The following is a 13,177-nucleotide window of genomic DNA, read 5'->3' on the forward strand; positions in this document are numbered from 1 at the left end:
CCTATAAAGACAAGAACTTTGCTTTGTTCACTACTGTATCTTCAAAGGCCAAAAAATGGTCTGGTAAATAGGATATGCTCATATTCTTTGAAAATATTGAGAGAAAAGGTGGACATAAGCTGTCTGCTTATTAAGGATCTTCCAAACAGATATCATAATACTTCTTAGCATAACCAGATGACCAACAAGGAATAAGGGAAACCAGTTTTAAGGGTCACAGATAATAACCAAGAACAAGTATCTAACCAGAAAATCCTGGGAAAGGAAAGAAAGTTTTTTTTTCTCCATGACCTATTCATAAGCCATCAGATAATCAAGTTCAAACTCACAGAAAACCTTTAAAAGATACTAATCAATAATCTGAGGCACTGGTCATTAATAAAGAATCCATTTTCTCAAGCTGGTCTCCCATTCACTCCCATTCACTCACTCACCCACTGACCCACTCATCCACTCACATTTACTAAACATCAAGGCTAGGTACTAGGGATTTAGAGGAGAGTAAGACACAACACCTACCTTCAAGGAACTCATAGCTTACCTCAGTGATACATATGTATACAACTGCTATACAGGAAGTATTAAAGTTCAAAGAGAGTAAAGGAAAAGCAAGAGCTAGGTTTACATGAAAGAGGCCAAGAAGACTTTCCAAAAAGGGTTTTACTTTCTTGTGGACAGAAAGGAGGTGAGAGAAGAGAGAGAAATAGACACACTATACACAAATAAAACAAATACACACCTGTTCATGCACACACATTTTTCCAGGCAAAAAGTAAGTGGCCTCAAAGAGACAATCATGGCCTATGGTTTGTGGAAATAGAGAAAATTAGGGAAGAAACATGAAAGAAGGCAGAGGCTAAGAATAATAAAACATATGAAGATCTGCGTGCTTAGCCAGAGTCACTGCCTGTAAAAATGAAGACCTGCTTGGCATTTTACTACCTCTAGAGTCAAAGATGCTCTGGGGAGACCACAAGTTCCCCTCTGAATCCTCAGGATGTTATAAAGCTTTAGTTAAGAGTTGGAAAGAGGGCGCCTGGGTGGCTCAGTGGGTTAAGCCGCTGCCTTCGGCTCAGGTCATGATCTCAGGGTCCTGGGATCGAGTCCCGCGTCAGGCTCTCTGCTTAGCAGGGAGCCTGCTTCCCTCTCTCTCTCTCTCTCCGCCTGCCTCTCTGTCTACTTGTGATCTCTCTCTGTCAAATAAATAAATAAAATCTTTAAAAAAAAAAAAAAAAGAGTTGGAAAGATTCTGCATTTCCTCAGTTAGAAGTTAGTAAAGTTAGTAATATAATCCAAGCAAAAAATCTTCTGGCACCAGAACTAATCTCATCTATAATGAAGAAGAAAAGTAACTTTTACAAGACAAAATAAAGTGTATGTAGAAACTGCGTAACTCGCATTTGCTTTCTTTGGTATTTTTTTTTTAGTCTGCAACGTGTCTACTCACAAAGAATAAAAATGCTAAAAATACCCTACTGTGAGTCAAAGTATTAAAAATATCTGATGTCCTTCTATCATAATCACTAAATTTCAGAAGCAGGAGCGATTTATCATTTTTTTCTTTTTAATTATTTTTATTAACATATAATGTATTTTTTGCCCCAGGGGTACAGGTCTATGAATCATCAGGCTTATATATTTCACAGCACTCACCATAGCACACACCCTCCCCAATGTCCATAACCTAGCCACCCTATCCCTACCCCCGCAAACCCCAGCAACCCTCAGTTTGTTTTGTGAGATTAAGAGTCTCTTATGGTTTGTCTCCCTCTCGATCCCATCTCGTTTTTTTTTTCCTTCCCTAGCCCCACAGCCCCCTGCCTTGCCTCTCAAAGCCCTTACACCAGAGAGATCATACGGTAACTGTCTTTCTCTGATCAACTTAACTTCACTCAGCATAACACCCTCTAGCTCTATCCATGTCGTTGCAAATGGCAAGATTTAATTTCTTTTGACGGCTGCATAGTATTCCATAGTTTGGCTATTGTGGACATTGTTGCTATAAACATTTGGGTGCACGTGCCCCTTCAGATCACTACATTTGTATCTTTGGGGTAAATATCCAGTAGTGCAATTGCTGGGTCGTAAGGTAGCTCTATTCTCAACTTTTCCAAAAAGGAAAACCATTTTCCTTTTTGAGGAACCTCCATACTGTTTTCCAGAGTGGCTGCACCAGCTTGCATTCCTACCAACAGTGCTGGAGGGTTCCCCTTTCTCCACATCCTTGCCAACATCTGTCATTTCCGGACTTGTTAATTTTAGCCATTCCGGTTGGTGTGAGGTGGTATCTCAATGTGGTTTTAATTTGTATCTCCCTGATGCCGAGTGATGTGGAGCACTTTTTCATGTGTCTGGTTGGCCATGTGGATGTCTTCTTTGCAGAAATGTCTGTTCTTGTCTTCTGACCATTTCTTGATCGGATTATTTGTTCTCTGGGTGTTGAGTTTGATAAGTTCTTTATAGATTTTGGATACTAGCCCTTATCTGATACGTCATTTGCAAATTATCTTCTCCCATTCTGTCAGCTGTCTTTTAATTTTGTTGACTGTTTCCTTTGTTTGCAAAAGCTTTTGATCTTGATGAAGTCCTAACAGTTCATTTTTGCCCTTTCTTCCCTTGCCTTTGGCAACGTTTCTAGGAAGAAGTTACTGCAGCTGAGGTCGGAAGAGGTCGCTGCTTGGGTTCTCCTCGGGGATTTTGATGGATTCCTGTCTCAAATTGAGGTCTTCCATCCATTTTGAGTCTATTTTTGTGTGTGGTATACGGAAATGGTCCAATTTCATTTTTCTGCATGTGGCTGACCAATTTTCCCAGCACCATTTGTTGAAGAGACTTTCTTTTTTCCATTGGACATTCTTTCCTGCTTTGTTGAAGATTAGTTGACCATAGAGTTTAGGGTCTTTCTGGGCTCTCTCTTCTGTTCCATTGATCTGTGTGTCTGTTTTTGTGCCAGTACCATACTGCCTTGATGATTACAGCTTTGTAATAGAGCTTGGAAGTCCAGAATTGTGATGCCACCAACTTTCGTTTTCTTTTTCGACATTCCTCTGGTTATTCGGGGTCTTTTCTGGTTCTATGTAAATTTTAGGATTATTTGTTCCATTTCTTTGAAAAAAATTGATGGTATATTGATAGGGATTGCATTAAATGTGTAGATTGCTTTAGGTAGCATTTTCACAATATTTGTTCTTCCAATCCATGGGCATGAAACGTTTTTCCATTTCTTTGTGTCTTCCTCAATCTCTTTCATGAGTACTTTATAGTTTTTGGAGTATAGATTTTTTGCCTCTTTGGTTAGGTTTATTCCTAGGTATCTTATGGTTTTGGGTGAAACTGTAAATGGCACTGACTCCTTAATTTCTCTTTCTTCTGTCTTGCTGTTAACATTTAAGAACAAAAGTTTACCCTAAGGGTTTTAGTTTATTTTGAAAGCTTGTATTTCTCCTATGGGATTAATCATCATCTTCTTCTTCTTCTTCTTCTTTTTTTTTCCCCTGGATAAACACTATTTCTTGGGGAAAAAGAAGAGGGATACAGGAGTTATGAGTAAAGAGGGCAAAAGTCCTAGTTGTGACCTTGGGGGGGTAATGGCACCTCTTTGAGTCTCAGTCATTTCCAGATGTTGGGATTTTATTTTTAGTAAACTAAATAAATACATTAAAAACCAACACACATAGAGAAAACAACAACATACAGAGAATTGCTTAACTTAAAAAGAACTGAAACAAGAGTCCATCTTTCATTTCAGAAACAAAGGATTTAAAAACTGAAAAGAAGAGAAAATCACCTTAGACTGGAAAGAATCCTTTCCAGGAAAAGAGTTGGCAACAATGATCATTTTCATTCTCATTCTCATTCTCTCTCTTATATCCCCACTTGACTTGGAATTACTAAAGAGTATATTACAAGTAAAATTAGTCAGGATTTAGGAACCATTAAATTAAAAAATAGTAGTAGTAATAGTAACAGCAGCTACCATTTAACTGTGATAGGTACCACAATAAATACTTTAACATACATAATCTCATTTAATATATCCAACAAACCCATGAAGTATAATTATTAACCTCATTTTATTGTTTAGGAAATAGATACTAAGAAAACCTAAGGAATTAGCAACTTTATCTAAGTTCAGGCTTTTGGCTTCAAGCACCCATGTCCTAATGATGACAACCTCTCTCTAGACTGTTTATGCTTCCATTCAATTAAAAATCTTATGATAATGTAGCAGATTTGAGACAAATCATTTATTCATTTCTTCAGCATTCAACTGTTGAGACTCTGCTATGTCCCAGAAGCTCTGGGGTGGAAAAGTAGGGATACAGCTTACAATGACCCAAAAATCTCTGTTTGGGCAACTAAGTAGATGGCAACGCTATTAACAGGGATGGGTTGTTCAGAAGATGTTTAGTACTGTTTTCTATTTCATAAGGTGGGCAACTTTACTTTCAGGCATATACCTGTGACACATTAAGTAAAAGACCATTAAAATATATACATATAAATACAATATAGATAATATATTAAATATTACATTAATATAAATAATATATAACTAAAAATTTATGCATACATATGTGTGGAACACAGGGATAGTGACTTAGATTTATGGTTAGTAACATGATCAAATGTTAAAGACAATTCTGGCAGTCATGTAGATCACAGTTTGGCAGGTAAAGAGAATGAAGGCAACTTAGTATCACAGTCCAGATAAAACAAAATGAGGGTCCAAACAAAACTGAGTATAAGGAGGAACAATCAGGGTCGATTGGGGGTAAAACAACAGGACTTGGCAATTTACTGGAGGTGAAGAATGGCAGAGAAGTCTAAGACAACTGGCTAATAGTATCAATAATACAGAAAGTAGATATACTAATACTTTAAAGGACAAACTAATTGGAAAAGATGATTATTTCAATTTTAAGCACCACTGAGCTACGGGGAAATATCCAGCAGGTAACTTGAAGGTACCGGAGGTTCAGGAGAGAGTTCAACACTGGAAGACTAAACCTAGAAGTCATTAGGAAACAGGCTGAAGGTGAAGGCACAGAACTGGACACCACCACAATAAAAAGTGTGTACTGTGAGAAGAGCAGAAGGCTCTTCTGTTTGTTATGTAGGCTAATTATAACTAAAAAGATAGCCTCCATTCTTCAGTTTTTCTCCAGGACATTAAGATTATTCTCTTGCTCCTGTTTTGAATAAAAGGAGATATCTGTCCCAGATACCTCCTGGGAGCAAGTTGTCCCGAGGAATCAGAAACCAGGGCAACAGGAAAAATCTAGTTCATAATAGATCAGAAGTTCTCAAGGTATGGTCCAGGGACCCCGGAGGTCCCCATGACCTATTTTGACCTTTTGAAAAGTCAAAACTATTTTCCAAATATTAAGATGTTATTTATATTTCTTAACATGCTGATATTTGCAGCAATGTAGATAAAACTGCTGGTGTCTTATAGTGAATCAAGGCAGTGGCACCAAACTGGTTGGTAAACAGTGTATTTTTCACCACCACAAACTTGCAGGGGGAAAAAAGGCCAGTTGTGCTTTAAAATGTCTGTCCTTGATGAATCAATAAAAATTATTAGTTTTAATAAATCATAACCCTTAGGTACACATTTTTAAAAGAGATTTATTCATTTATTTTAGAGAGAGAGAACACAAATGGGAAGGGCAGAAGAAGGAGAGATAATCTCAAGCAGATTGCCCTAAGCGTGGAGCCCAACTCGGTCAGAGTTGGGCTCAGACCCTGAGGATCATGATCTGAGCCAAAACCAACAGTTGGATGCTTAACCGACTGAGCCACCCAGGTGCCTCTAGGTATACATCTTATTAAAATTCTGAGTAACAAAATGGGAAATAACATACAAACCACTTCTGCTGAGTAGTAAAGTATGATAGTTATCTGGAGGAAAAGCACTTGCATAATGGTGTGCGAAACAAGTGGAACTAGCTGCTTTTTTCATGGGATGCCCTTTTTACTTGAAAGAAATACCAAATAAACAATGGTTATTCAGATTTGGGTATTTGGCAACATTTCCTCCAAAACAAACAGTCAGGTTGTCACTTTAAAGAAAACAACTGACAGTATTTGTTGCAGGTGATAAAAATTCAAGGTTTCAAGTAAAAACTGGAATCTTGGAAAGCTGTAACTGCCCCATAATCCTAACATTATACCAATACTTAAAGACTCTGGTAAGATGGATGGTGATATTAATAAATATAATTTTAAAAATATTTATAATGAAATGTAACAGCATTTGGAAGATACGGCTAACTCAGTGAACCAATACTTCCTAAATGATCAATGCAAATTACAAAGTAAGACATAGGTAAAAAATTCATTCATAGTCCAAGAAAAACCAATGGATTTTAATGTAAGAGAGCATGAAAAGGTCACTGATAACGGTTTCATGTACCACACTGTAAGTAACTTTAAAGAAACTAATATATGTTGAAAAATGGTAAAGTATCAAAAAAGAATATCCACAATTACCTAAAAAGGTTACTGAAATATCTCTCCTTTTTCCAACTACATCTGTGTGAGAGCAGATCTTTTTCATTTCACATACTTCAAGCAAAACAATACAGTGCAGCAACAGTAGATATGAGAATTCAGCTATCTTCTGTTAAGGCACATATTTAAAGAGCTTAGCAAAAATGTATGAACAATGCTGCACTTGTCACTATTTTTTTTTTTTTGTTTGGAGTTATTTTTCTTAAAGAAATATGTTATTTATGTTAATATATAATGGGTTTATTATCTTTGCTCTTTTTTTTTTTTTTTTAAGATTTTATTTCTTTATTTGACAGAGAGAGAAACAGTGAGAAAGGAAACACAAGCAGGGAAAGCGGGAGAGGGAGAAGCAGGCTTCCTGCAGAGCAGTGAGCCGGATGTGGGGCTCGATCCCAGGACGCTGCAATCATGACCTGAGCCAAAGGCAGACACTTAAAGACTGATCCACCCAGGCGCCCCTTATCACTGCTTTTAAATGAATTAAAAAACTTTTAGTTTCTCAGTTTCAATTTCTAATGTGGTAAATACTGACAGATATAACCCATTCAAACAAAAGCTCTTTGAGGGTCTTCATTCATTTTTAAAAATGTAAAGGGGTTCTCAAGCCAAAAGGCTACTATACTTGATGTTTCGTGATTGTTTCAAATAACTCACTTCTTTGTGATTGTTTCAAATAACTGTTCGTGATTTTTCAAATAACTCACTTCTTTCCTAATTATTTTTGTTGTTGTTGAAATAAGAGCAGAGTAAGGCTGAAATATGGAATTATCTCTGCCAACCCCCAAGAGTCTTTCATGGATTTTCTGTAAGTTTCTTACTAAAATGCTTTATGTTTTTAACATTTTTCATCTGATTATATTCCCTATGCTCTCAGTACCCTTTATGAATTTTGCGTTCCCAAGAATTTTTCTTTTTCTTTTTTTTCACTTACATAGAAGATAAGTAAAGAGGCAGGATAACACAGAGGAAAATCAACGGGCATGGACTGAGATGCAAACTGATAAGTGGCTCTGGAGCTTAGCTTTTCCTTTCATATATTAGGAAATGAGGCTTGATGATAGTTTTCAAATCTTAAATGAAATTCCAATATATGAAACAAGTAAGTGGGACTTTAAAAATTAACACTAAAATCATTTTAAGATTTATCTATTTATTTGAGAGAGAGAGCACTTGGGAGAAGGGCAGAGGGAGAGAGAGAATCCTCAAGCAGACTCCCTACTGAACGTGAAACCCAACAAGGTCTTGATCCCAAGACCCTGAGGGCATGCCCTGAGCTGAAACCAATAGCCAGCTACCTGACTGAGCCACCTAGGCACCCCAACTCTAAAATCATTCTATGTTCAAATTTAGATCATTTAGTTACCACAATGACAGTGAAAACAAAGCAATTTTGATTAACATAAATGTTTAAAGTCAGGAGTTGAGCTTACTTCTGCAGCTGGTTTTAATTGCTCTATTTGAAAAACAATTCACCCAAAGAGGTAGTTATATGCATTTCTAACCCACTGAGCCACCCAGGCACCCCCAGTTACATGCATTTCTAAACAAGAGGCTTGCAATCTGAGTAGTTTAAAATAATTTTTATCCAGAGGTCTGCACAAAAACCACTTAACCTGATAGTACTTTAAAGCACCAGTGCACTATCATATGTTAACATGGTTTGGAACATTTATGAATGCATACATTTAATTAAATTGTTGCAGTTTTTAAAAGTTCAAAGACACTTAAAAACATGAAACAATAATTTGCCAACTCTCTGAAGACCTCTCTGGAAGCTAGTTTTGTGAAAAATAATATGAAAACTCTGGCCCATAGCATGTGTAAGATTCTAACAAAGGTAGCAATGTTAAGTCTGACAGAAAAAGATCTGTGGCATCACCTTACTACCATTTTTACATTATCAGGATTGGATGAGAAGATAAGGCAAAGGCACCATTAACAGAGTGACTAACAGAATGAGCTCTGAAATAAGACATGGATTGGACACTGAGCATGGCAACAATTACTATAGCCTTGGGCAAAGTGCTTGACCTAAGTCTCATTTTCCTCATCCTTAAAATGAGAACGAATAGTACCTGTCTCTATAACCACTGTAAAGATTAAATGAGGAAAATGCAAAAATGAAGTTTGGATGACCTTATGTGTGTGGCTTTAAAAAAAAATGAAAAAGAATGTTCAGATCTCTGGTATTTCTGAATCTGTGGAAGGTCTGTATAACTCAGCCTCAGACACAACTAATATGTAGGCCATCCAACTAAAAAAGAGTTTTGGTGGAGTGCCTGGGTGTCTCAGTTGGTTGAGTGACTGACTCTTGGTTTCGGCTCAGATCATGATCTCAGGGTCATGAGATTGAGTCCCACATTGGGCTCCACTCAGCAGGGAGTCTGCCTGAACATTTTCTCCCTCTGGCCCTCCCCCGACTTGTGCATGTACATTTCTCTCCTTCAAGTAAATAAATCTTTTTTAAGAGAGTTTTTGGTTCTAAGATTCTCATTCAAATCAAGACATTAGCTAAATGGCAGACTAGGAAGATACAGATTCTCATTTGTATGTAAGGATGGTTCAACATATGAAAATCAATCAATACAATACATTCCATTAATAGAATAAAGGAAAAAACCCACATGATCCTCTTAATTGAAGCAGAAAAAGTGTCTGACAAAAACAATCTTTCATGATAAAAACACTCAGCAAACTAGAAAAAGAAGAAACTACTTCAACATGATCAAGGCCATAGATGAAAATCCAACAGTGAACATCCTGTTCAATGGTGAGAGACTGAAATTTTTTCTCTAAAATCAGTAACAAGACAATGACACCCACTTTCACTACTCCAATTCATCACAGAAGTTCTACCCAGTGCAACTAGGCAAGGAAAAAAAAAAGGCATCCAAACTGAAAGAAGTAAAATTATCTCTGTTGCATACAACATGATCTCACATGTAGAAAATCATAAAATACCACAAAAAACCCTGTTTAGAATAAAGAGCAAAGTAGCAGGATACAAAATCAATGCACAAAAATCAGTAGCATGTCTATAGATAACAATGAACAATCTGAAAAGGAAATTAAGGTAACAATTTCACTGAAAATAGCATGAAAAAGAATAAAATACTCAAGAATTAACTTAACCAAGGAAGGCATGTAAGCTGACAACTATAAAACATTCTGAAAGAAATGAAAGAAGATACAATTAAATGGAAAGACAACGCACTTCATGGATTGGAAAATGTTAAGACGTTAATACTAACCAAAGCAATCTACAGATTCAAAGCAATCCCTATCAAAATCCCAATGACATTTTTTTGCAGAAACAGAAAATTCACACTAAAATTCAAATGGAGTATCAAGGGAATGCGAATAGCCAAAACAATCTTGAAAAAGAGTAACAAAGTTACAGGTATCAAACTTACTGATTTCAAAACTTATTACAAAGTTACAGTAATCAAACAGTATGGTACTGGCACAAAGACAGACATTTACAACAGTGGAATAGAAGAGAGAGTCCAGAAATAAACCCTGGTATATATAGTCAAATGATTTTCTACAAGGATGCCAAGACAATTCAATGGGGAAAGGTCAAGTCCTTTCAACAAATGGTGTGGGAAAACTGAAAATACACTCTTAAAAGAATGAAGTTGGACTCTTACTTTACCTTACAACAAATATAAAAATTAACTCAAAATGCATCAAAGAACTAAATGCAAGACCTAAAGCTATAAAACTTTTAGAAGAAGAAAACACAGGGAAAACTCTCATGACATTGGACTTAGCTACACTTTCTTGGAATGACACTAAACGCATAAGCAAAAAAAGAAAAAGTAGATAAACTGGATTTGTGATGGTTGCACAACAAAAGCTACCTTCTGCTTTGAAACCATTCATGACTTATCCTAAATGGAGGTCATCTCCCTTTCCTTTAAATTTGTGCAGCTTTAATGAACTTCGATGGCACTTAGCATTCCAGTCAAGAGTTAATTACAGTTGACCCTCGAAGAACAACGTGGGTATGGAGTGTGTGGAGTCATTTATATGCAGATTTTTCTCAATGAATGCAGCACCGTACTGTCAATGTATTTTCCTTATGATTTTCTCAATACTGTTTTCTCTAGCTTACTTTATTTTAAGAATACATATAACATACAAAATATGTGTTAATTGACTGTTTACGTTACTGGTAAGGCTACCAGTCAACATCAGGATATTAGTAAAGGTTTTGGGGAATCAACGGTTATATGCAGATAAGCAACAGCATGTTGGGGGAGGGACAGCATCCCTAACCCCCATATTGTAAAAGGGTCACCTGTATAAATATTTTAACTTTTCATTTTATTTTCTTGGCTTATCCTTCCTAATCATACAATATCCCTAGCTATATATTAATTCATCAGCTCAGTAATGAGAGTTTTAAAAAAGCACATGTATTTTAAAACTATATTAATTTAACCACTGTTACTACAATAAGCCTTTTAGAAATCTTATTTGCTGTTAATTGTAAGTTTTGGTTTAAATCAATACCCAGCACTACGTTAAATCTGGTTTTCTACATACCTGCTTTTTATACTCAATTCCTTTTGTTACTCATATTGGAAGTTAAATTTCAACCTGAAAACAACTCACACTGCTAAATCTCATCTTGTTTTAATTGGTACAATACCAGAAATTTAAATTGTGAGGCCATTTCTACAAATCTTTCTCTATGCTCATAATCCTCAACTTATCATATCAGCAAATTTGTGTACTGAATAACTCACCCTATTTACATCTGGAAAAATAAGGAATCCTGTTATCAGTATGATACCTGAGGTATTCACATGTTTGAGTCTGCTTCCCTCTGATTCCCTGCTCTCCCACACAATAGTTGGTCTGTTTTATTTTTAAATGAATAGTGAGAAAGTTGCAGAAGCTTTTAGACTCTGTCAGACTTTGGTTTGAATTTCAGCTTCAACTGGTTCAAATCTTGTAAACTGTATAATCTTGATCAAGTTACTTAAAGTTCCGGTCCTCAGTATTCTGATCTTTAAAACTGAAATATTACTTAAAAGGATAAATGGAAAATTAACTGCCATAAATATAGCCTGAAGACTGGATGCTAGAGTAACATTTCCATTTTCTGTGTTATTAAAAGATTTCACCCACTACTTGTAAAGCTATCATTATTACCTACTGGAAGCAATCTCTAAGTTTAGGCCAAGATCTGTAAGAATCATTGCTAGATCATTGCTGACTGTCAAAATGCCAAACACGGCCTTTTAACAAGGAAAAAAAAAATTTTATTGGCTTTACTGGCTAGAGTACGTATTCCAGTAAGATTTTTTTTTAAATGAAGTAAAGCTGAGACACAATGTTACATTCATTTCAGGTGTACAACATAGTGATATGACAAGTTTATACGTAAGCTTCCCATGAGCTACCATCTGTCCCCATACAACACAAATTTATAAGACCACTGACTGGATTTCCCATACTGTACCTTTCATTCCCATGATTTATTCATTCCATAACTGGAAACCTGTCTCCCACTCCCCTCTCGTAAGATCTTTAACATGAATAATAAACGAGATAAATAAATGATAAGAAAAGTAGAGAGTGATATGCCAACAACTGCCATCATTACTGGTAGATTACAACTTGCTGTAACTACGCAATAATTTTACAGCCTTAGGTAAGTAAGTAGGACAATTATATTTGGAAACCAGAAAAAGAAGCTTAAAGAAAAGGGTAACATTTACTATTCAAATAAACTGATCAATTATTTCCTTACCTGAATCACTTGCTGCAACAACAACTGTTCCACCAGGAGCAAAAGGATCGTTGTGTTTCAATGTTTCTACCTAAACAAATTGCACAAAATCATGACTAAGAGAGGTGATATTTCATAGCTGAAACCTCATGGCCACACCAAAGAAAATATTCTTTACAAAATCTTAATTAAGAAATACAAGGCATTGGGGCACCTGGGTGGCTCAGTGGGTTGGGCCTCTGCCTTCAGCTCAGGTCATGATCTCAGGGTCTTGGGATAGAGCCCCGCATTGGGCTCTCTACTCAGCAGGGAGCCTGCTTCCCCCCCACACCCCACCGCCTGCTGCTCTGCCTACTTGTGATCTCTCTGTCAAATAAATAAATAAAATCTTTTTTTAAAAAAAAGGAAAGAAATACAAGGCATTAGGAATTAATGTTTCCCCTAATGATTTGCAATCTTATTAAACTAAATGACACGTACCATTTTCTAATCTTTTATTGGGTAATATAATAGCCATTCAATATGGTATATGAAACACATATGGTTTAACAAGTAACTATCAAATGAACTCCTCTGTTATCACCTTTCAAGAAACTGCCAACACCTGGTAAGTCTTCATGTGCCCCTCTCCAAAAAAAATCCCATCCCTCCTCTGTAGAGGTGATTACTACCCTGACTTTGGTGGCATTCATCTCTTTTCTTCATTATTTTGCTACTAGTACAGATACACACTGTTTTAACTTTTTGTATTGAAGTAATTTTAGATTTCTAGAACAGTTGTAAAGATAATATATAGAGTTCTCATATATCCTTCACCCAGGTTCCTCTAATGTTAGTACCTCATATAATCATGGTACATCTATTAAAACTAAGGAATTACAAAACTATAAACTATAGGCATTATTTGGAATTCACCAG

The 13,177-nt window shown here is 36.2% G+C and overlaps 1 protein-coding gene across 2 annotated transcripts in view; it reads right to left on the reverse strand.

Moving 5' to 3' along the window:
• Nucleotides 1–13,177, reverse strand: part of LOC111142796 (epidermal growth factor receptor pathway substrate 15) — a 147,200-nt gene that overhangs the window by 12,492 nt on the left and 121,531 nt on the right. For both annotated transcript variants that reach the window (XM_022496106.1, XM_022496105.1), the window contains exon 21: nt 12,281–12,350. In XM_022496106.1, coding sequence (XP_022351814.1) covers nt 12,281–12,350 — 70 coding nt within the window. The remainder of the gene's footprint in view (nt 1–12,280; nt 12,351–13,177) is intronic.

Source organism: Enhydra lutris, unplaced genomic scaffold, assembly GCF_002288905.1.
Source record: "Enhydra lutris kenyoni isolate GAN:26980312 unplaced genomic scaffold, ASM228890v2 scaffoldscaffold9, whole genome shotgun sequence".
NCBI classification, from domain to species: Eukaryota; Metazoa; Chordata; class Mammalia; order Carnivora; family Mustelidae; genus Enhydra; species Enhydra lutris.